This window comes from Dipteris shenzhenensis, chromosome 17, assembly GCF_047967505.1.
Source record: "Dipteris shenzhenensis isolate YYH24624 ecotype China chromosome 17, Dip_SZ_1.0, whole genome shotgun sequence".
NCBI classification, from domain to species: Eukaryota; Viridiplantae; Streptophyta; class Polypodiopsida; order Gleicheniales; family Dipteridaceae; genus Dipteris; species Dipteris shenzhenensis.
Window position 1 is genome coordinate 32167762 of NC_141612.1, and position 21553 is coordinate 32189314.

Genomic DNA, 21553 nt, shown 5'->3' on the forward strand with positions numbered 1-21553 from the left:
ACACTCAGCAAATTTTCCTGTGTATTTTGATCTTTAAATTCAAACACAATGGTGATTAAGATTTGCATTTTGCATGGAAAAATGCAATGGATTGCTACTCTGATTTTTATCCCAAAAGTTTAAGAAAGAAGACTCTATAAGATAGGAAGGCAGTTGTCACTTTGAACATTGAGATGGGAGAGTAGACATTGAGTGATGTACATGGCATGAGGTCTCGAAGGCCTGAGGCTCTGTTTATCAATCATAACAAGATTGCATTTCAATCAAAATGCCTATTGTCCTTATCTTGCATAAGATACAATCCCTTTGTTCCCATTTAACAAGAATTGCCCTTCCCACATGTGAACATTTATTCCTAAAGCAGAGTGTATGGGAGAATTGAATATGCTCGAACAATATTACTTCTCTTTCCAGGACTTCAGATGGAATTATGATATTTGATGACAATGACCATCAAGGAGTGGCATATATCATATTTTTTATAGATAAGATTGAAGTTCCTAAGTCGTTCACTCAAGTTTAATCCTAGAATGCAGTCTCTGTGTCCAAATGGTCCATAATACCCAAAAGCGAGTCCAGTGAAAGAAAAGGAGTAATGGAGACATCTGAGATGAGAGGCATCCAAACATCCAGAAAAGTTTCCCAAATCTGATAGAAGGGAACCGAAGCCGCAGTAAATGAGAGACATGAGTGATCAATGTGCGAGAGTGCGGGCAAAACCATAATAAGTGAGGAACTGTCTCGCGGGGATGAGAGCAACGGGGGCAGAAAGGAGAAGCAATGCGGCGTGCTGCCAATTTCACCCCAATGGAAAAGGCTCCCACTATACATCTCCAAAAGAAAAGCCTCTGTTTCAATGGCAATTTGGCTTTCCAGATTTTCATGAGTCGGGATTGCCACCAAGATAAAGGCCTATCCAAATTCCAAAGAGTGTTGGCATGCTTGTCAATCCATGGCTGTGGAAGAAGAAATCTGTAAACCTTCGAGGAGGTCAGATTGTGTATTGAGAGCGTATGGGTAGCAGGAGGTATGGAAGTCAAATTCCAGTCCATTAATCTGTCCTGTGCAAACAGTGGAGGAACCGGAACAAATGGCTGCAACATAGTTGAAAGTGTTCTCCAAATGGATCTATGATGCAGACCCAAGGAGAATGTCCTGCAAGCTTGTGGAAATGAAAGTATATAGCCTTGTTGATCCACAACATCACCAACAAATCTTATGCCCAATTTCATGAGATTGTATGCTTTGATAGGTGCCTGTAAAGCGAGAGGCGATGCAAACACCTTGCTCCAATGGATGCTTTCCAATCGAAAAGAATTACCATGATGAGAGGAAGCACCTGTCCATTTTGCATATGAAAGAATTCTCTTCCAATCATGAAGAAAAGCAGTAGAAACAGGGCAACCAGGAATTTTTCCCTGAAAGGAAGACAAAACTGCTTCCCAGTGATCTGTAATCCAATGCCCATATGCATGGGAAGCCATGTTTCCACACATAGCTGCTAACATAATAGCCCATGGTTGTTTTTGCTGAAAAAAATCAGCAATCATAGTGCTCTTTCTTGCCAACATATGAACCTGGAGATTGAGAATATTCAGGCCCCCATGAGTCTTGGGTGAACAAATAGACTGCATAGGTATATCACACACACTTTTTTTGGTAAAATCCATTGTATTTATATGCTCATAAATTTACAATATGGGAAGTCTCCCACACACTAGCAAAGAACTCTGAAAGAGAGCCCGATAGAAGAACTCAAAAACAAGTAGAGAACACTTCAAGGCAAGTAGCATCCAAATCCCTTGCAGCAAGACTGTCATGTAAAGACTGCTTAAGGGACATTCTGAAGAAAATATATGCCTGAGGAAACTGTTGACCCATCCTGGAATGCAGTCTCTGTGTCCAGATGGTCCATAATACCCAAAAGCGAGTCCAATGAAAGAAAAGGAGTAATGGAGACATCTGAGATGAGCAGCATCCAAACATCCAGAAAAGTTTCCCAAATCTGATAGAAGGGAACCGAAGCCGCAGTAAATGAGAAACATGAGTGATCAATGTGCGAGAGTGCGGACAAAACCATAATAAGTGAGGAACTGTCTCGCGAGGATGAGAGCAACGGGGGCAGAAAGGAGAAGCAATGCGGCGAGCTGCCAATTTCACCCCAATGGAAAAGGCTCCCACTATACATCTCCAAAAGAAAAGCCTCTGTTTCAATGGCAATTTGGTTTTCCAGATTTTCATGAGACGGGATTGCCACCAAGATAAAGGCCTATCCAAATTCCAAAGAGTGTTGGCATGCTTGTCAATCCATGGCTGTGGAAGAAGAAATCTGTAAACCTTCGAGGAAGTCAGATTGTGTATCGAAAGTGTATGTGTAGCAGGAGGTATGGAAGTCAAATTCCAGTCCATTAATCTGTCCTGTGCAAACAGTGGAGGAACCGGAACAAATGGCTGCATCATAATTGAAAGTGTTCTCCAAATGGATCTATGATGCAGACCCAAGGAGAATGTCCTGCAAGCTTGTGGAAATGAAAGTGTATAGCCTTGTTGATCCACAACATCACCAACAAATCTTATGCCCAATTTCATGAGATTATATGCTTTGATAGGTGCCTGTAAAGCGAGAGGCGATGCAAACACCTTGCTCCAATGGATGCTTTCCAATCGAAAAGAATTGCCATGATGAGAGGAAGCACCTGTCCATTTTGCATATGAAAGAATTCTCTTCCAATCATGAAGAAAAGCAGTAGAAACAGGGCAACCAGGAATTTTCCCCCTGAAAATTAGATAAAACTGCTTCCCAGTGATCTGTAATCCAATGCCCATATGCATGGGAAACCATGTTTCCACACATAGCTGCTAACATAATAGCCCATGGTTGATTTTGCTGAAAAAAATCAGCAATCATAGTGCTCTTTCTTGCCAACATATGAACCTGGAGATTGAGAATATTCAGCCCCCCATGAGTCTTGGGTGAACAAATAGACAGCATAGGTAGTAGTCGCAAAGCTTTTTTAAGAGATTTACTTTTCCAAAATATCTCCATAGCTTGGGACATATAAGAGGCCAAATGCTTGAAAGACCAAGGAAGAAGAGGCAAATAAAATTGCACATATGCCATAATGATGGACTGTACTATCCGGAGTCGAACATGTAGAGGCCAAGTGGACAAATGCCAGTATTCCAGCTTCTTATTGATCTTTTGAAGCACCCATTTGAGCTGTTGTTGCGGAGTAATATTCCAGCCAATGGGATATCCGAGATGTCTGACAATAGTAAAGGAAGAGATAATGTGGCCTGGCCAAAACAGTGCATGCCAATCAGCTTCTTTCAAAGCTAGAAGTTTTGATTTCTGAAAATTGATATGCAGTCCAGCAGCTATGCCAAAATCATTCAGTGTATGCATCAAACAAGAAAGATCACTTTGAGAATTCCTTGGCATGAAGAATGAATCATCAGCATAGGCCTGTGCAAGAAAAGACTGTGCCCCTGGAATTTGCAAACCATGAAGCTGTCCTGTATCTGCCAGATAGTCCATATGCAAGAGTAACGGATGGGTAGCAATGGCATACAGTAAGGAACTAAGAGGGCAACCCTGTCTCACTGAGCGAGTCATAGTCCAGGTTCTTGACAACCCACCACCAAGCAAGCACTGTGCGGTGGCATGAGAATAAAGCCAGTAAATGATGTGGACAAGTCGAGAGCCAAATCCCAATTTTTGCATAGTTTGAGAGATGAAATCCCAATGGACAGTATCAAAAGCTTTCACAATGTCTACTTGCAGAATGAGAACATCTTGTTTAGAATATTTGGCATACTCAATCGCAAGCAAGGCATTGGAGATATTGTCAGTGATCTGCCTCCTGGGGACAAACCCATACTGCCTAGGATGAAGTCCTGCTTGCAAAAGGAAGCGAACCCTGAGGACAATCATTTTAGCAATGAGTTTGTAAATGACAGGCATGAGGGAAATAGGCCGCCAATCAGCCATCGTCTCACACAACCTTTTTTTGGGAATCAATTTTACCAGGCCATGTTTCCAGGATGGAGGAAGAGATTGTTCTGCCCAAGCATGATTGATCATTAGAAGGAGAGTAATCTTGAGATCACCCCAAAATGCACGGAAGAATTCAACAGTCAGTCCATCCCAACCAGGGGAGCTGCTTTTGCGTAGATGACTCAAAGCATCTTCCAGTTCACTAAGCATAAAAGGCTGCTCCAATGCATGGGCCTGTTCCCGAGATACTATGGGCTGAACATGCATAAGAAATTGAGACCTGGCTGCATTTACTTGCATCAAATGATCAGGTCGAGAAGAAAGGAGCTGCTGAAAGTGACTAGAACATTGCAATTCCAAGTCGGATTTGGAAGTGGTCCAGGTGCCATCAGCTTTCTTGATCCTGCAAATATCCTCCTTTCGCCTATCCGCATGGAGACTTTTAAAAAAGGCTTTGGAGGAGCAGCCCTTATCCAAAAGGGGTTTCATACGAGCTCGGATTTGCCACTTCTTTAATTTGCGAAGATCATTTTGATGGATGATATGAGCCGCATAAGCACAAGAATCCTGTTCAGAAGAAGTAAGCTGCCTATGAGAACTGATTGCATCCATTTGCTGCTTGTGGGATTGAGCCCATTTTATCTTGAGCCGAAGGTTTTCCATGTAACTCCGTCCATAGTCTTGAATAACAGCCTGTAAACGATGAGCAAGGCTGATCCAAGCAAAATCCATATCCTCCTGAGCATGTGAGAGGAGGGGACGGACAGCCACTCTCACCATGTTCTGAAATTGTTGATGAAGCAAGTAGGCACTATTAACATGGAGCAAGCGATGACCAAAAAAAGGCATATCATCTGTCAGACGTGCTATTGATAATGTCAAGCATACTGGGAAATGATCAGATAGCAGGAGGGAGTGATCAATCCGCAATGTACATGTGAAATCAGCATACTGCTGAGCATGCAGCAAATACCATCTGTCAAGTCGAGCCCAGTAATGATTAAAAGCATTGTGATGATATGTATAACCCATATCTGTGTCCCTTGTTGAGAGCCATAGATCTTCAGCATGCAGAGATGAGAGCATATCTTCCCAATGTCGGAACTCAGTGGGAATCATGTGAGAGCGATGAGTGGTATTATCTTGGGAGGCAGGCGAATTGTTAAAGTCTCCACACAAAAAAGCATTGGAAAGCCATGGGTATTGTTTGAGGGAATCCCACATTTGAGCTCTAGTCGCAGAAGTTTGCGAGGCATAAACAGATGCTATTTCATAGAGAGTATCCTGCCAGGTGCACCTGATCACCATCCATCGACCCTGAGGATCATTGTGGGCCACCGTGGGCTGTATATCATGTTTTACAAGCATGCAAACCCCCGAAAAGTGCATTGTACCAGCATAAAAAATATCATAACCAGCATAGTGGCCTTGCTGACCAGCCAAGAAATGTTGATTGTGTTCTTGTAAGGAGATCACATCGGGATGCATTCTATGTACATAATGCCAGAAGAGTCTCCACTTATTGGCATTGCAAAGACCCTGAATATTGTATGTAATGCAAGTAATTGAAGTAGACATAAAAGATATGTACAGTCAAACCAAAAGGCAGAATAGAGTGTAAACTGTCAGGCTTCAGCCATGACATCAACATCCACCTGGGCTCCTGGATCATTAGCTCTATGGTCCTCATCATTATCACATACAGGGATGCCTCTTTTTAGCACATCAACCCACAGTTGAGAAGCAAGGCTGTCAGCAGGGGAAGAGGTCTGACCAGGGGTAGAAATTGAAGCATCCCAATGGCGAGATTGTAGTGGACGTGGTTTGAGAGCAAAAACCTTTTTGGGTTGCTGCCAGGCACCCTGGGGAGAGACATGAGATTCTGAAATTTTGCCCTTACCCTTATCCTTTTGCTTAGCTGAAACCTGAAGTACATTTTCTTTGGAAGGGACAGATTTGAGAGCCACATCACCCAGTTTAGTAGGCATTGCCTTAGACCCCGAGGCATAAGTCGGAGGGGGAGTATTTTCTGGAGCAATAGCTGTGGGAGGAAGCTGATGCAGAACTGCAGGACACTGTGAGGCTAAGTGGCCAAACTTATGGCATGTGAAACAAGCACCTGCAAAAACTCCCCATTTCAAGTCAAAATATTTTTCACCAAGGGGAACATCCTCCACTTCTACCGCAATGGAAGGAGGGGTGGGGTGATCTGTATCCCAAAGAATACAAAAGCGATTGCGATTACCCGAAGGGCGGGGTGGGCAAACAACTTGCCCCAAAGAGGCTGCCAAACTTGGTAACTCAGCCCTCATATAGTCTGGAAAATCCACCACCTCAACCCATACGGGGCAATGATGTCGAATGAGGCTGTGGTAATCTTTGTTTGGCGACCATGGCATGACATGCACCATTTGTCTGCCATAGAAAAGGGGCGACATCTCCAAAATCTGCTGGCGATATGAGGCATCTGAAAAGTGCACCTCATAAAAACCCCTAGAAGCAAAATATACCCCTTCAACAAAGCAGCCTCCCAACAATGCCTGAACCCATTGAGCCACATCATTTGCTGAAGGTAGCTTTCCTGGGAAGAAGATAATAACTGCTTGCTGAGAGAATTTTCGAAGAGGAGCAACCAATGATGGGAGCTTCAACTTGTATTTGATGGCCGGGGGAGGTTTGGCCCACTCCTTCCGGCTGTACTGAAATTCATCTTTAAGCATATCAAAGACATAGTGAGCGTCGACCGAATCTGTAGTAGAAAAATCAACCTGTTGTCTTTTGGAGTCCCGGGTCGACTCCTTACGAGAGTAGCTTTTGAATTGATCTTCCATGAAGAGAAGCAGGGCAGGATTGAAAGAAGGGCAGAGCAAAGAAGGGCTGTACGGACGAAGAATAAGCTAGAGATACAAACTGAACGAAAAGAGGAAGAAGCAGGGACTGTACGGAAAGTACGGTTGTACGGAGGGGGCTGTATGGAAGAAGCTGAGCGGTATAGGGATATTGAGAAGGCACGCAAAAGCTGTTCGAAGAAGTAGAAATGGGCGGGGAAACCAGGCTGTACGGAAAAGGACGAAAATGTACGGACGTCTGGAAGAGGTGTCAAAAAAGGTACGGCAAGACGATGAAAACAGAGGCAGAGTTACGAAAGGCTACGCAGGGAAAAGGCGGATCAGACCGTACGGCTGTACGGTGAGCGTACGTCTGCCGTACGGATGTACGGACAGACGGGGAGTCTGTACGGGATGCAGGTGAGGCTCGTCTCCACCTCTCTCACACACACACACACACACACACACCACACACACACACACACACTTCGGTATATCACACACACACACACACACACACACACACACACACACAGTGCTATATATTTATATCACGTGTGTGTGTGTGTGTGTGTGTGGTGGTGATAGAGCTTTGATCTGGGCTGCCATGCATACTTATCCATGGCGACAACATCCTTTCATTTGTGGTGACTTTAATAATGCCCCTCAATCGGGTGACAACACCTCAGGTCACACTCATATGTTGGCTTCTGAAACACAGGCATGGTCTGATTTTTTGCTTCAGTTGCACCTGGTTGATCTCTGGAAGGAATTACAGCCCATGCTTCCGGGTTATACCTTTCAGCATAATGCTCAATCTTCTTATTGGGCACGCTTGGACAGATGGTATCAGATTGATCCACAGCATTGTGATGCCTTTACTTGTCAAATTCGGGTTGATCATACTTTCACACATTCGGATCATGCTCCTCTTTGGTTGAGACTTTCCTTACATGAATTTCCCACTGACAGATTGCCTTGCCGAAGGCTTTTGTTGATTAATAATAGTTATCTGAAGCATGCTAACTTTAAAGCCTTGGTCTCTGATGCTATTCAGCCTCTCTCTCGTCATATTCGCGTTGGTTTGGATTATGCCTGGCAGGCTTTTGTTGCTCGGATGCAAGCAGTTATTCGAGATTATGGCAAATCCTATATGCAAGCCACAAGGGAGACTGTAGCACATGCCAAATTTACATGTCAGAGTTTGACTAAGCTTGCTCATCTTCACCCTTTGTCTTCAGAGGAAAGCATGCTCTTATGTCCGGCTCAATTCTCTCTTCAATCTAATGATCGCAGAAAGCTTGCTAAATGGGAAACTCGATCCAGACAACGGGGATTTTTGGATAAAGGCTGCTCTTCCAAGCAATTTTTTAAGAGTTTACACTACAAAAGACAGGCTGCCAATATCTGTCGGATCTGGATGCCTGATGGTTCTTCGTCAACATCTCGTTCAGAGCTTGCTGATTTATGTGTGCAGCACTTCTCCACTCATTTTGGGCATCTGGATACTCTTTCTCCTCGGGTCGTATCTGCACGTCAGCTTCTTTTGTAGCATATTCATCCAATTCTGTCTGATGCTCAGGCTTTGGAACTTGAACATCCCTTCACTGAAAGGGAATTGTCTGATGCACTGGGATCCTATGGCAGATGGAAATCTCCAGGATGAGATGGTCTCACTGTTGATTTTTTTCTTGCATTCTGGGATCTTCTTAAATTCACCTTGCTGCAAATGGTAAATACAGCATGGCAAAATCAGCAGATGCCTTTGTCATGGAAAAAGGGTCTTCTCAAGCTGATTCCAAAAAAGCAGCTATGTGATTCACTTGGTGATTGGAGGCCAATCACGCTCATGCCAGTCATGTACAAGATCATTGCCAAAATGGTGGTTGACGGATTAAAGATTATTTGCATGATGGGTTGCATCCCTCCCAATATGGCTTTGTTCCACGTTGCCAGATCACAGATAACATTGCCAATGCTTATATTGGGATTGAATATGCCAAATACACACAGCAGGATATTCTACTCTTGCAGGTAGATATTGCAAAAGCCTTTGACACAGTTCAATGGGATTTCATCTCGCAAACTATGCGAGCTTTCGGGTTTGGACAAAAAATGCAGTATGTTATTTACTAGCTTTACAAAGATAGCAATGCGGCTTGCATTATCTCTGGGGATATCTCTAATGAGTGGACTCTTCGTTGTTCGGTCCGCCAGGTGTGCCCTCTCAATGCTTTATTGTATGCCATTGCTACTCATCCTATGCTGCAATATATTGATCATCTTGTGGCTAACGGATCACTTCATGGCTTGGAATTGAATGCTAATCGCAGCATGGTTGCTCAAGCTTATGCTGATGATTATTTCTTTACCTCGAAGAATACGCCCCATGATCTTGGTGCCTTGATGCAGGTCCTCTCTATTTATGGTTTGACAGCTGGTCTTCATGTTAATTTTCAGAAGTCTAAGCTACTCTCTTTGCATTCCAAAGACTGGCATAGTCTATTATGGCCCGGGGATCTCATTCCACCCACTCAGTTTGTTCATCATCTGGGGTGGGAACTCACTCGCCGACAGCAAACTGATTGGGTGTTGGCTAAGCTTCGGAAAAAGCTTGAGTATTGGAAACTGGCAACCTGGCCTTTGCACGTTCGTCTTCGAATAGTGCAGTCCATCCTTGTGGCATATATTCAATTTTACTTGCCATTGATCATGTTCACTAAGGCAGATCTTACATCTTTCATGTCTATCTTTATGGAACTCTTCTGGCGATCCAAACATGGCAGAAAAAGTCTCAGGCTGCTTTCGATGCATCTTATTTGTTCTCCCAAGATGCATGGTGGATTGAAATCATGACGAATAGTGCAGTCCATCCTTGTGGCATATATTCAATTTTACTTGCCATTGATCATGTTCACTAAGGCAGATCTTACATCTTTCATGTCTATCTTTATGGAACTCTTCTGGCGATCCAAACATGGCAGAAAAAGTCTCAGGCTACTTTCGATGCATCTTATTTGTTCTCCCAAGATGCATGGTGGATTGAAATCACGGATATTCATGTGCATGTTCTTGCCCACAGGGGAAAAATGTTGCTGCAATTTCTGCAAGGTGATCAACCTTGGGCTCTTATGATTAGGACTCTGGTCACTCATATCAGTATTTCTGCGTTTGGTCATTGGCAACTCGATCACTGGGATTTCTTTTTTGGCTGCACTGATGGCACTTTGCCTGGATGCCCTTTTGTCTCCCGCTTGCTTCTTCACTGGAAGCATGTTCTTTCTCATCTGGAATGTAATGGACGGCAATCTTTGCTTGGGAATTCTTGGAGAGCTGAAAGCATTCACTGGTCGAAAGTCTTTCAGCCTCCCTTGGCTTTACAGGAACCTTGACGTTCCTACTTTGTCTCGTTTAAAGTCATCACCTCGGTTGCTGATGTTATAGATGATGCTGGTACTGTGCTCCCCTTTTCTCTAGCAGCCACGACATATGGATTGGGCTCTAATTATCGTCCTTTGTGGCGACAAATTACTTCTATGCTTTCGCCCTTTGTTCCAATTCCTCCTTTGGAACTCTAGGACCGACTGGAAGATTGGACTTTGACTTCTCTAGGGTCCTCTTCTCGTCCTTTGAGGCTATCTCAGATTACTCTACCTGCATTGTATAAAATCATTTTGCCTCAACCTTGGGTTTCAGAGAGAGGTGATTCTGTTTGGCGAATGCATCGCCCAGCCAAGTGGTGGAGGAAAAGATTACAGCAACTTTGGGCCTATAAAGTACCGCTTCGGCAACAGGTTTTCTTTTGGTGAGTTCTTTTGAGAGTGTTTCCATTTGGACAGCTATTAGCTCATCGACACATTGCTCCTGCACTTTGCCATAGATGTTCCATTTGGACAGCTATTAGCTCATCGACACATTGCTCCTGCACTTTGCCATAGATGTTCTGCTTCTTCAGAGACTATGCCTCACTTGTTTTGGCATTGTCCGTGCTCTCGTGAGTTTTTTGATCTGCTTCAATAGCACCTGCGAGCGAGATTCTCGTCTGTTCCATTTGGGAAGTTCTTCTGGCTATTTGAGTTTCATCCATCCAGATTGGTTATGGACATATAGGAATTGTAAAGTCTTTGGTGATCCTACTTTCTCTCTGTTTGGCTTTTTTAGGCGTTCTCTGCAGCAATCTTTCTTAAACAAGAGAGTGATATATTCCATTCAAAACGAATCATACAACAGGTGGGAGAGAAAGTACTCTATCCCTAGCCTCAACAATGTGGCAAAAAAGCCATGATGGTGGTCTAAAATGCCACGACATCGCAAAAGGAGTCAAATGAAAAAATAATGAGCAGTCCCATGTCCTCATGAAGGATAAAAGTCTCCCACGAGCTGCCAAAGAGGTGCCTGTACACCGCTCCCACTGACTCCTGAGAGTGAAGATAATCTCCACCCAAATGGAAACAAGAATGTCAGCCTCCGTGCATAAATGACCCCCAAGGACAAGAGAACATCGCGAGCACCATATCCGCCATAGGGTAATGCTAGAATCACCTCCTAGGCTGAACCTGCAGGTGAAGTAGGCCTGGAATCCTGAGTTGGTATTGGTACCAAAAGTAAGTCCTGCGGCTCCATGATGCTAACATCTGTGGGACCCCATCTCTGGCGACATTGCATGAAGAAACCGTGGTCTCCTGGCTTTGACTCATAGAGGGCAAAGGCTCTAGATCCTCTCCCCCAAAGGGCGGCACCCCATATCATCAAAAAGGACTCGGATGTAACATATGAGAACAACTTGAAGATACCTGTCCATACCACTCTAGAGCTGGGGCAGCTCCATAAACAATGCTTACTAGATTTCTCTCCAAGCTGACAACGCATACACAAGGAGGGTCTACCCATCTGCTGAAGCCAAGTACCCACAGGTATACCCTTATGAATAGTGAGCCAAAGAAAGTAAGAGACTTTCCTGGCTCTACTGATGCCCCAAAAGCGAGTCCAATAGCTATGCAAGAGCTCTGCAGTAAGTCCCTGTGCGTGCCAATGCTGTGAGGCAGATGGTAGGTGATGAGAGTCTCTCTGCTGAAGCCTGTAACCTACCCTCGTCGAGTACTAGAAAAAAGGAAGAGGACAAGAGCCTGCCACTGGAGCAGGCCACGCCCACTCACCTGAGTCCCAGTCAAGCTCCGCAAGAGGTCGACCCTGAAAAATCCAAAGTCTCCATCTAGGATCCTCTACAATGTTCAACCTGGACGGATCTATGGCCCATTCCTTACCCAGGCAACCAATGACCCTGACTCTCTACCAAAGGAGCTCCTGTCGATCCAGGGGCTGAGTGGGATACAATCTGTGAGAGGAATCCGTCTCAAAATAAGTAAACGGTGCTGGTCCTAAACGAACTCCAATGCGTAGCCCAGACTCACTAAAACAACCTGACCAAGTAGAGATGGGATGAACATAGTCTGGATCTGTAAGCATATCCCTCCACCTCTGAGGAATAGCTCTCATGATCAGTAATCTGGTGGCAGCAATCTGTCCAAGTGGCCCGTGTCTATCTCTGATCACCTCTTCTGACATCTCCACACCTCCCCTAAACCAATCTCCAACTGTCACAACCCCCTGAGCATGCCACCTGGCCAAGGGAGTCCTAAGTTCTGTACCAGGGGAAGATCCCTGATACCGAACCAGGGTGTTATGATATAGTGGCTGTTGGGCAAATTCCTCTCTGGAGGAGGAAACTGCTCTGATGAGGTGTTGTCGAAAATGATCCCGTATCTGAATAAGCCTCTTCACAAGTGGTGAGGAAGGCTGAGAATGCTGGTCCGTCAGGAAGATCCAACTGACTCTACCTGCCCACTGGCCTGCTGCTCTGGGGGTGCACTGGTGAATCCCATGCAGTAGGAACTGCTTCCACGGCTGATCTCCTGGAGTCAAACCTCTAACAAGAAGTTTGACTAAAAGGGCTCTGCTCTACATCTCAGGATCAAGAACTCCAAGTCCTCCCTGCGAGGCAGGTAAAATGATAGTATCCCATGAAACCCTGGCCCTAGTATCCTCAGAACCATCACCACCACTCCACAGGAAGTTCCAGAGCAATCTCCTCACCTAATGGATGGAGTCAGCATGAAAGCACCAACATGACGCAACATACCACATAGCCGCTAGTAGAACCTGGTTGAGTACCACCGGTCTTCCGGCCAAAGAGAGTCTAGCCGTACTCCAGTAGGCTAGCTTTCTCCGGATACTCTCAAGAACTGGGGCAAATTGTTGCGTCAGGGACACCTCAATGCCAACCTGGAAGCCTAGATATCTCATGGAGGTGCCTCTGGGTATCCATACAAAGCCTTTGTCTCCTCCCCATGCTGGTGTATCCTGCTGAGCTCTAGTCCAGATGCCTTTTGATTTGTTCCAATTGACAAGTCCCCCTGAGGCTAGGCAGAACTTGTCAATTGCATCCGCAGCAGTAGCAAGACTATATGCATCTCCTCTGACTGTCAGTGCCGTATCATGAGCAAACTCAGTGTCCAGAAGCTCCTGCTCTTGCCGGATAGGTAGATGAAGGCCCAAAGTGCCATGACTGTGGTAGCGTGCATAAAGTATCCCATAGCCTCCGCTACAAAAAGGAAAAGGTAAGGTGCAAGCGGGCATCCCTGTCGTACCGATCTGGATAGCTGAAAAGCCGGTCCTCTACCTCCACAGACCACCATCCTGCTAGAAGAGTGAGAGTAAAGTGAGGAGACCCATAAAATCCATCTATCACTGAAGCCTAGCCTCCTCATAGTGCCCTCTAAGAAACCCCAGTCCACCCTGTCATAGGCCTTCTCAAAATCGAGAAGGAGAACTGCAATCTCCTGTTGACTCTCCTTCACCCAGTGAGAGTGGCCTCCCAAAAAGTGAAGATATTGTCCAAGATACTCCTATCTTGGACAAATCCTGTCTGAGTAGCTTTGATGATATCTGGCAGCATAGGCTTTAAACGAAGGGCCAAGGTCTTTGCTAGGATCTTATAGGCTGTCCCTAAAAGTGTAATGGGTCTCCAATTACGTAGGACTGTCTTGTCTCCCCCTTTCGGGATGAGACAAATCATACCTGTGCATAAAGCCTCGCCCAAAGATCCTGTATCAAGAGCCTCTGAAAAGGCAGAAAGTAGATGAGGCCCAATCGTATCCCAGAGAGCTCTAAAAAGAAGAGGCGACAGACCATCCTCCCCCGGGCATCTATCTCTGGGCAGCTCATGTAACACATCTGTGATCTCCATGAGTGATACCGGGCTATCCAAAACATGACTCATCCTGTCTGAGACCATCTGGGGGACATGACTCCAAATCTTTTCTCTAGCTCTGATCATCTCCTCGGTGACTAGATCGGCGGTGTAAAGAGTAGAATAGAAATCATAAGTGATCTCAACAAGACGATGAGGATCCGTCTGAAGATACCCGGCCTCATCCACAAGTCTGCGAAGGCTGTCCAAAGAGTATCTCTGACCCACTGCCCTGAAGAACTCTCTAGAGCATTTATCCCCCTTCTGGATCCAGAAGGTCTGCTGGGAGTGAAACCTGAACTGGGCCCTCCTGCCTTGAATCTCCTCTAATCTCTCCTGAGCCTTTGAAAGCTGCCCTCTGATGAAAAGAGAATGAGGAAAGCTCTGAATCAATCTCTGAAGTTTGGATACCTCCGCTCTAGCGTTCCGATCTCTAATTCTGAGCTTTTCCTTCTCCTCTTTTGCCCTCAACTGGCAGGCCATGCTGACTCTAGCCAAAGCCCCTTCTACCCACATCAACCAGCCTGATCCTTAGGAGTGTCCTCTGTCAACCAAGCCTCTCTCAACCGTTCCATGAACTCTGTGTCCTGAAAAACAAAGTCCGGAACTCTCACAAAGCCTGTGCTCTCCAATCGAGAGGTAGGGAGAATCTATAATAGGACTTGAGCATGGTCGGATAAAACATAACCTGGGCGCGGATCCCAATCTGTCGTCCTCTGGCCTGGCCCCAATGGCCAATATAAAACCTATCAAGCCTAGCCAAAGAGAGGGAGCCATGGCAAACCCCAGACCAAGAGAACTGAAGACTATCAGCCAAGTGACGAAAGTCGTCCAATCGAGCTGCATCATGAAGTCCAGCATGCAAAACAAAACTATCCCACTCCGCTCTCTCCCTATCAGAAAGTCCACTCTCTGTCTAGCCCGACTTGTCTTCAGAGAATTCAACCATGTTGAAATCTCCTCCGACAATCCAGGTGTCTGCTTGAGGAAGGGACTCTCTGAGCTGTCTCCAAAATGCATGTCTACGGGCTGGATCCGTGGGAGCGTACACATTGAGAACACCAACTGTTGTGCTCTCAATCTGAAGAATAACATAGCAGGCCCTGCTCTCCACTAGTGTACCCTCTTGGGTGATCTCTAAGGTCCACTTGGCTGAAACTGAAATGCAGACTCCACCCCTCGTACCATCCGCTGGGCTCCAATAAGTCCGGCTCTGTCCTCTGAGTCAGGATCTGCATCTGTCAATCCTGTCCTGGGAGAGCTTATGCTCTTGGATAAGTACAATGTTTGGAGGGGACTCTGAGGAAATAAATCGAAGGGAGTCCCTAAGCAACCGCAATCTAGGAACTCCGGATCTACGACCATCTGCATCTGAAATAAATCTGCGGCCGTTCAGACATTCCAAGAAATGATGGACTGCCTAGATATCGGATGGAAGTGATGGGATGCCAGTGGCAGCGGCACAAATGACTCTCTCTGACAGCATTATCCAAAGTCGATCTCTGATCAAGCTCCAAATCTGCCCCAACTCATGTAAAATGGCTCCATCCAATGGAATAATACTCTATCGCGATCTGAGGAGCTGAAAGTCAAACCAACCGACACTCCTGGGCAAATCGAAGTCTCCCTGAACCTCAAAGAACAGAAACAGAAAGGCCCTGCCACCGAAGCCAGGTCGAAGAGTCCTAAGGCAAGAATGAATCTGCGAGCCGACAATATGGTGAACCGATGAAAATTGAGTCATGCTCAAAAGCTGTCTATCAATCTCGCTGTCAAGTAACTCAGCTGACCAGCTTTCGCTCCCCCGAGAACGAAAGCCGCCTGCGGAGAAATGAAGAATGTGCCCCTCTCTGGATAGAGTAACAGATCCCAAGTATTCCTCTATCTCCTTTGACCGTCGACAAAATACTGGGAGAAGTTCCAATCTAGTGAGGGAGTCTGTGGAGAACCCTCGAGCCAAAAAGGACCAAAACTCAACGGGCAGATCTCTGTCAACCATCCCGGGGTCAGGTCTACGAGTCAGAAGAGCTGAAAAAGGCTGAGCCGTCCTAACTCTACACCTGGAATAGGTGAGAGGGAGAGGAAGAATCTACGACGAGGTGCCTGTATGCAAGGGTGACTAAAAATCTTGCTCAATCTCATCTGCTAGGATCTCCCAGCCCTCATGCCTGTCTGGGTACTGAGCGAAATACGTGACCGCACTCGCAAAAGATCTGGATAAGCTAGGGGTGAAAAGCTGCGAGGACGAGGCTGTACTGGGAGGGGTGTCTGAGAGGATGCTCCGCATAGCAACAAAAGAAGGTACTGTGCGATAGGGAAGAGAGAGAGGTCTCGAGGGAACCTCATACAGGCGCATGAGATCCTGGGACGGCCGGGATCTGGCTCTGACCTGTGTCATGAAATACCTCTCTCTCACTGGATTGTTGTGAAGAGGCATCCATCACCATGTCCGCAGCCTGAGCAGCCCCTCCAACTGGATAACTGTCTCAGAAACCAATATATGAACCTCCGGGGTAGAAGTGTCAAGAGTCATCAAATCCTGAGCTACTGTCTCCTGCACAGTGTGAGGCCCTGCTTGCAGATGGTCCTCTGCATCTCCCCTTTCCGGGGTCTCTTGCACGTGTGTCTCAACTCCCTGAGCTACCATCTCCTGCACAGTGTCAAGACCTGCCTGCGGATGGTCCTCCGTATCTCCCCCTGCATCTCCCCTTTTCGGGGTCTCCTACACGTGTGTCTCAACTCTCTGAGCTACCATCTCTTGCACAGTGTCAAGACCTGCTTGCAGATGGTCCTCCGTATCTCCCCTTTCTGGGGTCTCCTGCACGTGTGTCTCAACTCCCTGAGCTACCATCTCCTGCACAGTGTGAAGACCTGCCTGCGGATGGTCCTCTGTATCTCCCCTTTTTGGGGTCTCCTGCACATGTGTCTGAACTCTCTGCCAACCGTGAGCTCGTACCTGGGGCTGCTCGTACTGCTGACTCTCCCTCTATCTCCGTCTCCTCCGAGCTCTCTATGCTGGAGGCACCTCCAAGTCCTCTGAGTTCAGTGGAGGCTCCCCCAAAAAAGTCTCCTCTCGCTCTGCTGAATGAGTCGAAGTAGGCTCAGAGACCCCTGGAGGCTGCTCGTACTGCTGACTCTCCCTCTGTCTCCGTCTCCTCCGAGCTCTCCTTGAAATCTGTTCCGCTGGAGGCACCTCCAAATCCTCTGAGTTCACTGGAGGCTCCCCTAAAGGAATCTCCTCTCACTCTGCTGAATGAGTCGGAGCAAGCTCAGAGACGCCTGAAGGCTGAGCTGTAGGTTTTGGGTCACTCGGAGGATGAGATGTATCCGGAGTCTCTGATCGATGCCGACGACTGGGGCAATCCCTAATAAAGTGACCTCTCTTCCGACAGAAAAGACACTGATAAGGAAGACCCTCATACAAAACCCTCTGCTGCATCTGGACCCCATCTCCAGTGGAATACGAAATCAAAGTAGGCAAAGGTCGAGGAGGGGGGAAATCTGAAATGAGTTTGACCCTCGTAACACCTGTGCCAGTAAGTGACTGAGCATAGGAAAGTCTAGCACGTGAAGAGACGACTGTACTTGCCACACTAGCCATATGCTCCACAGCTCTGCGACAAGAGGTGACAGCAAGTCGAATTGTCTACTTCAGCCTCTGAAGATGCTCACTATGTTTTCGATATGCTCAAGGATGAATTTCACCAGAGCCGGAAGGAGTGGGCCAAACCTCCCCCGGCACTTAGGTATAAGTTGAAGCTGCCCTCATTGGTCACTCCTCTCCGGAATTTCTCTCAGCAAGCAGTTATCATTTTTTTCCCTGGGAAGTTACCTTCTACAAATGATGTGGCTCAGTGGGTTCAGGCTTTGTTGGGAGGTTGCTTTGTTGAAGGAGTATACTTTGCTTCTCGAGGTTGTTATGAAGTGCACTTTTTGGATGCCTCATATCGTCAGCAAATACTGGAGATGTCCCCTCTATTCTATGGCAGACAAATGGTGCATGTTATGCCATGGTCGCCAAATAAGGATTATCACGGTCTCATTCGACATCACTGCCCTGTATGGGTTGAGGTAGTGGATTTTCCGGACTATATGAGGGCTGAGTTACCTAGTCTGGCAGCTACTTTGGGGCAAGTTGTATGCCCACCCCGTCCATCGGGTAATCGAAATCGGTTTTGTGTTCTTTGGGATACAGATCACCCAACCCCTCCTTCTATTGCGGTAGAGGTGGAGGATGTTCCCTTGGGCGAAAAATATTTTGGCTTGAAATGGGGAGTATTTGCAGGTGCTTGTTTTACTTGTCATAAGTTTGGCCATCTAGCTTCACAGTGTCCTGCAGTCCTGCATCAGCTCCCACCTACGGCTATTGCTACAGAAAATACCACCCCTCTAACTTATGGTCCGGGGCCTAAGGCTATGCCTAGCAAGTTGGGTGATGTGACATCTAAATCTGCTCTTTCCAAAGACAGTGTGGTCCATGTTTCAGCCAAGCAAAAGGATAAGGGAAAGGGCAAATTTTCAGAATCTAATGCCTCTCCCCAGGGTGCCTGGCAGCAACCCAAAAAGGTATTTGCGCTTAAGCCACGACTATTACAATCTCGGCATTGGGATGCCTCTACTTCCACCCCTGGTCAGGCCTCTACCCCTGCTGATAGCCTGACTTCTCGATTATGGGTTGATGTGCTCAAGAAAGGCATTCCTGTATGTGACAATGATGAGGACGATAGAGCTATTGATCTAGGAGGCCAAGTGGATGTCGATGTCATGGCTGATGCCTGACACCTTGTACATTTACTATGTTTCTCGGTTCGATTGTACATATCTTTTATGTCTGCTTCAATTACTTGCATTACATACAATGTCCAAGGTCTTTGCAATGTCAATAAGTGGAGACTTTTTTGGCACTACGTACATAGAATGCACCGGATGTAATTTCCTTACAGGAACACAATCAACACTTCTTGGCTGGCCAGCAAGGCCACTTTGCTGGTTATGACATCTTTTATGCTGATACAATGCACTTTTCGGGGTTATGCATGCTGGTGAAACATGATATGCAGCCCACTGTTGCTTACAATGACCCCCAAGGTCAATGGATGGTAATCAGATGCATCTGCCATGCCGATCTTTATGAAATAGCATCGGTTTATGCCTCTCAAACCTCTGCGATAAAAGCTCAAATGTGGGCCTCCCTCAAGCAATATCCATGGCTGTCTAATGTTTTTTTGTGTGGAGACTTTAATAACTTGCTTGCCATGCAAGACAACACCACTCATCGATCTCACATGATCCCCACTTTGACATTGGGAGGATATGCTTTCTTTCTTGCATGCAAAAGATTTATGGCTCTCAACAAGGGATAGAGATATGGGTTATACATACCGTCACAATGCTTTCACTCATTACTGGGCTCAACTTGATAGATGGTATTTGTTGCATGCTCAGCAGTATGTTAGTTTCACATGTGCATTATGGGTTGATCATTCCCTCTTGCTGTCTGATCACTTTCCAGTATGCTTGACATTATCTATAGCACGATTGACACATGATATGCCTTTTTTTGGTCGTCGTCTACTCCATATTAATAGTGCTTATTTGCTTCATCAACAATTTCAGAATATGGTGAGAGTGGCTGTCCGCCCCCTCCTCTTACATGCTCAGGAGGACATGGATTTTGCTTGGATCAGTCTTGCACATCGCTTGCAGGCTGTTATTCAAGATTATGGATGGAGTCACATGGAAAACCTCAGGCTTAAGCTGAAATGGGCTCAATCTCACAAGCAACAAATGGATGTAATCAGCTCTTATAGGCAGCTCACCTCTTCTGAACAGGATTCTTGCGCTTATGCGGTTCATATCATCCATCAAAATGATCTTCGCAAATTAAAGAAGTGGCAAATCCGAGCTCGCATGAAACCCCTTTTGGATAAGGGTTGCTCCTCCAAGGCCTTCTTTAAAAGCCTGCATGCGGATAGGCAAAAGGAGGATATTTGCAGGATCAGGCAGGATGATGGCACCTGGACCACCTCCAAATAAGAATTGGAATCGCAATGCTCTAGTCATTTGTAGCATCTCTTTTCTCCTCAGCCTGATTATTCGATGCAAGTGAATGCAGCTAGGTCTCAATTTCTTACGCATGTTCAGCCTATATTGTCTTGGGAACAGGCTTATGCATTGGAGCAGCCATTTATGCTTAATGAACTGGATGATGCTTTGAGCCATTTACGTAAAGGCAGCTCTCCCGGTTGGGATGGATTGACTACTGAATTTTTCCGTGCATTTTGGGGTGATCTCAAGGACACTCTTCTTCTTATGATCAATCATGCTTGGGCAGAACAATCTCTTCCTCCTTGGAAACATGGCCTTGTCAAATTGATCCCAAAAAAAAGGTTGTGTGAGACAATGGCTGATTGGCAGGCCATATCTCTCATGCCAGTCATTTACAAACTCATTGCCAAGATGATTGTCCTTAGGGTTCGATTTATCTTGTAGGCAGGACTTCATCCCAGGCAGTATGGTTTGTTCCTAGAAGGCAGATCACTGACAATATCTCCAATGTTTTGCTTGCGATTGAGTATGCCAAATATTCTAAACAAGATGTTCTCATTCTGCAAGTGGACATTGCGAAGCATTTGATACTGTCCATTGGGAATTTTTTTTTTTTCCAAGAAAAAGACTTCTATTAAGTAAGAGAAAAAACCCGCGAGAGCAAGCTCAAAGCGGAATACATCATGAAATCATAAGGATAAATAAAAAAACCCCCTCAGAGTGAGGTGGAAAACAACCAAGGCTGAGGCTGAAAGTGCCACCTCAACCTTGTAGTAGTCTCAGAGAAGAAAGGAGAATCCTTCCATTCCCTGAAGAAAGAAGCCCTCCTAGCTGAGGCCGCATGGGAGTCTCCCTACATACCCATCCATATGGCCATCAAAGTATGTACGGTGTCTGTCCAGATACTAGCCAATGTGTGTGAGGGATGAACCTGAGTACCCTCCAAAGCCTCTGTGCATCTTGCTCTCCAGATATGCTAGGATGCTATGCTGGCTAGAATCTCCCAAGAAGTATCCACAGAGGCATGTACAGGTGTAAAAGGAAGGTATGGTACCACATCCAACGAACAGGACTCAGTCCGATGACGTCGAACCGAAATGGCCCGAGAGGAGTCAACTCTCTCATAGAAAACCTGAGGTCCTGTAAGAGAAAGCCAAGCCACTGAGCCCCATGTCATAAAAAATGGAGAGTGGGCAAAGTGACTGAAAATCCTGGCTACCCCCATCCAAATCATCCTCGCCTGTCTGCAATCCCATAAGCAATGCTGAATAGTCTGTGAAGTAGAAAAGCATCGAGGGCAAGTAGGGCCGGCTCCGATGAACCTGGACCTCCAAAGGTTCACTGCAATCCCACCATGGATAGAAAGCCAAAAGAAAATAGTGATCTTTCTATTCCTGTGGGATTTCCAGAGTCTCCTCCAGAAGCACCTCT

The 21553-nt window shown here is 46.1% G+C and overlaps 3 protein-coding genes across 3 annotated transcripts in view; 1 reads left to right on the forward strand and 2 right to left on the reverse strand.

The window, feature by feature from the left end:
• LOC147891993 (uncharacterized) overlaps positions 1-21553 on the forward strand; it is a 341384-nt gene that overhangs the window by 266642 nt on the left and 53189 nt on the right. The gene's annotated exons all lie outside the window — the stretch shown is intronic.
• LOC147891994 (uncharacterized) lies at positions 135-16521 on the reverse strand. The gene is made up of 3 exons (XM_087387954.1): positions 16464-16521; positions 5989-6578; positions 135-230 (listed from the first exon to the last, which is right to left on the reverse strand). Exons 1-3 carry the CDS (start codon positions 16519-16521, stop codon positions 135-137), a joined length of 744 nt encoding a protein of 247 aa, XP_087244080.1.
• The window catches only part of LOC147891995 (uncharacterized), a 55337-nt gene continuing 50580 nt past the window's right edge, over positions 16797-21553 (reverse strand). Inside the window, exon 3 of the mRNA XM_087387955.1 lies at positions 16797-16928. Within this exon, the coding sequence (XP_087244081.1) occupies positions 16797-16928 (132 nt within the window). The remainder of the gene's footprint in view (positions 16929-21553) is intronic.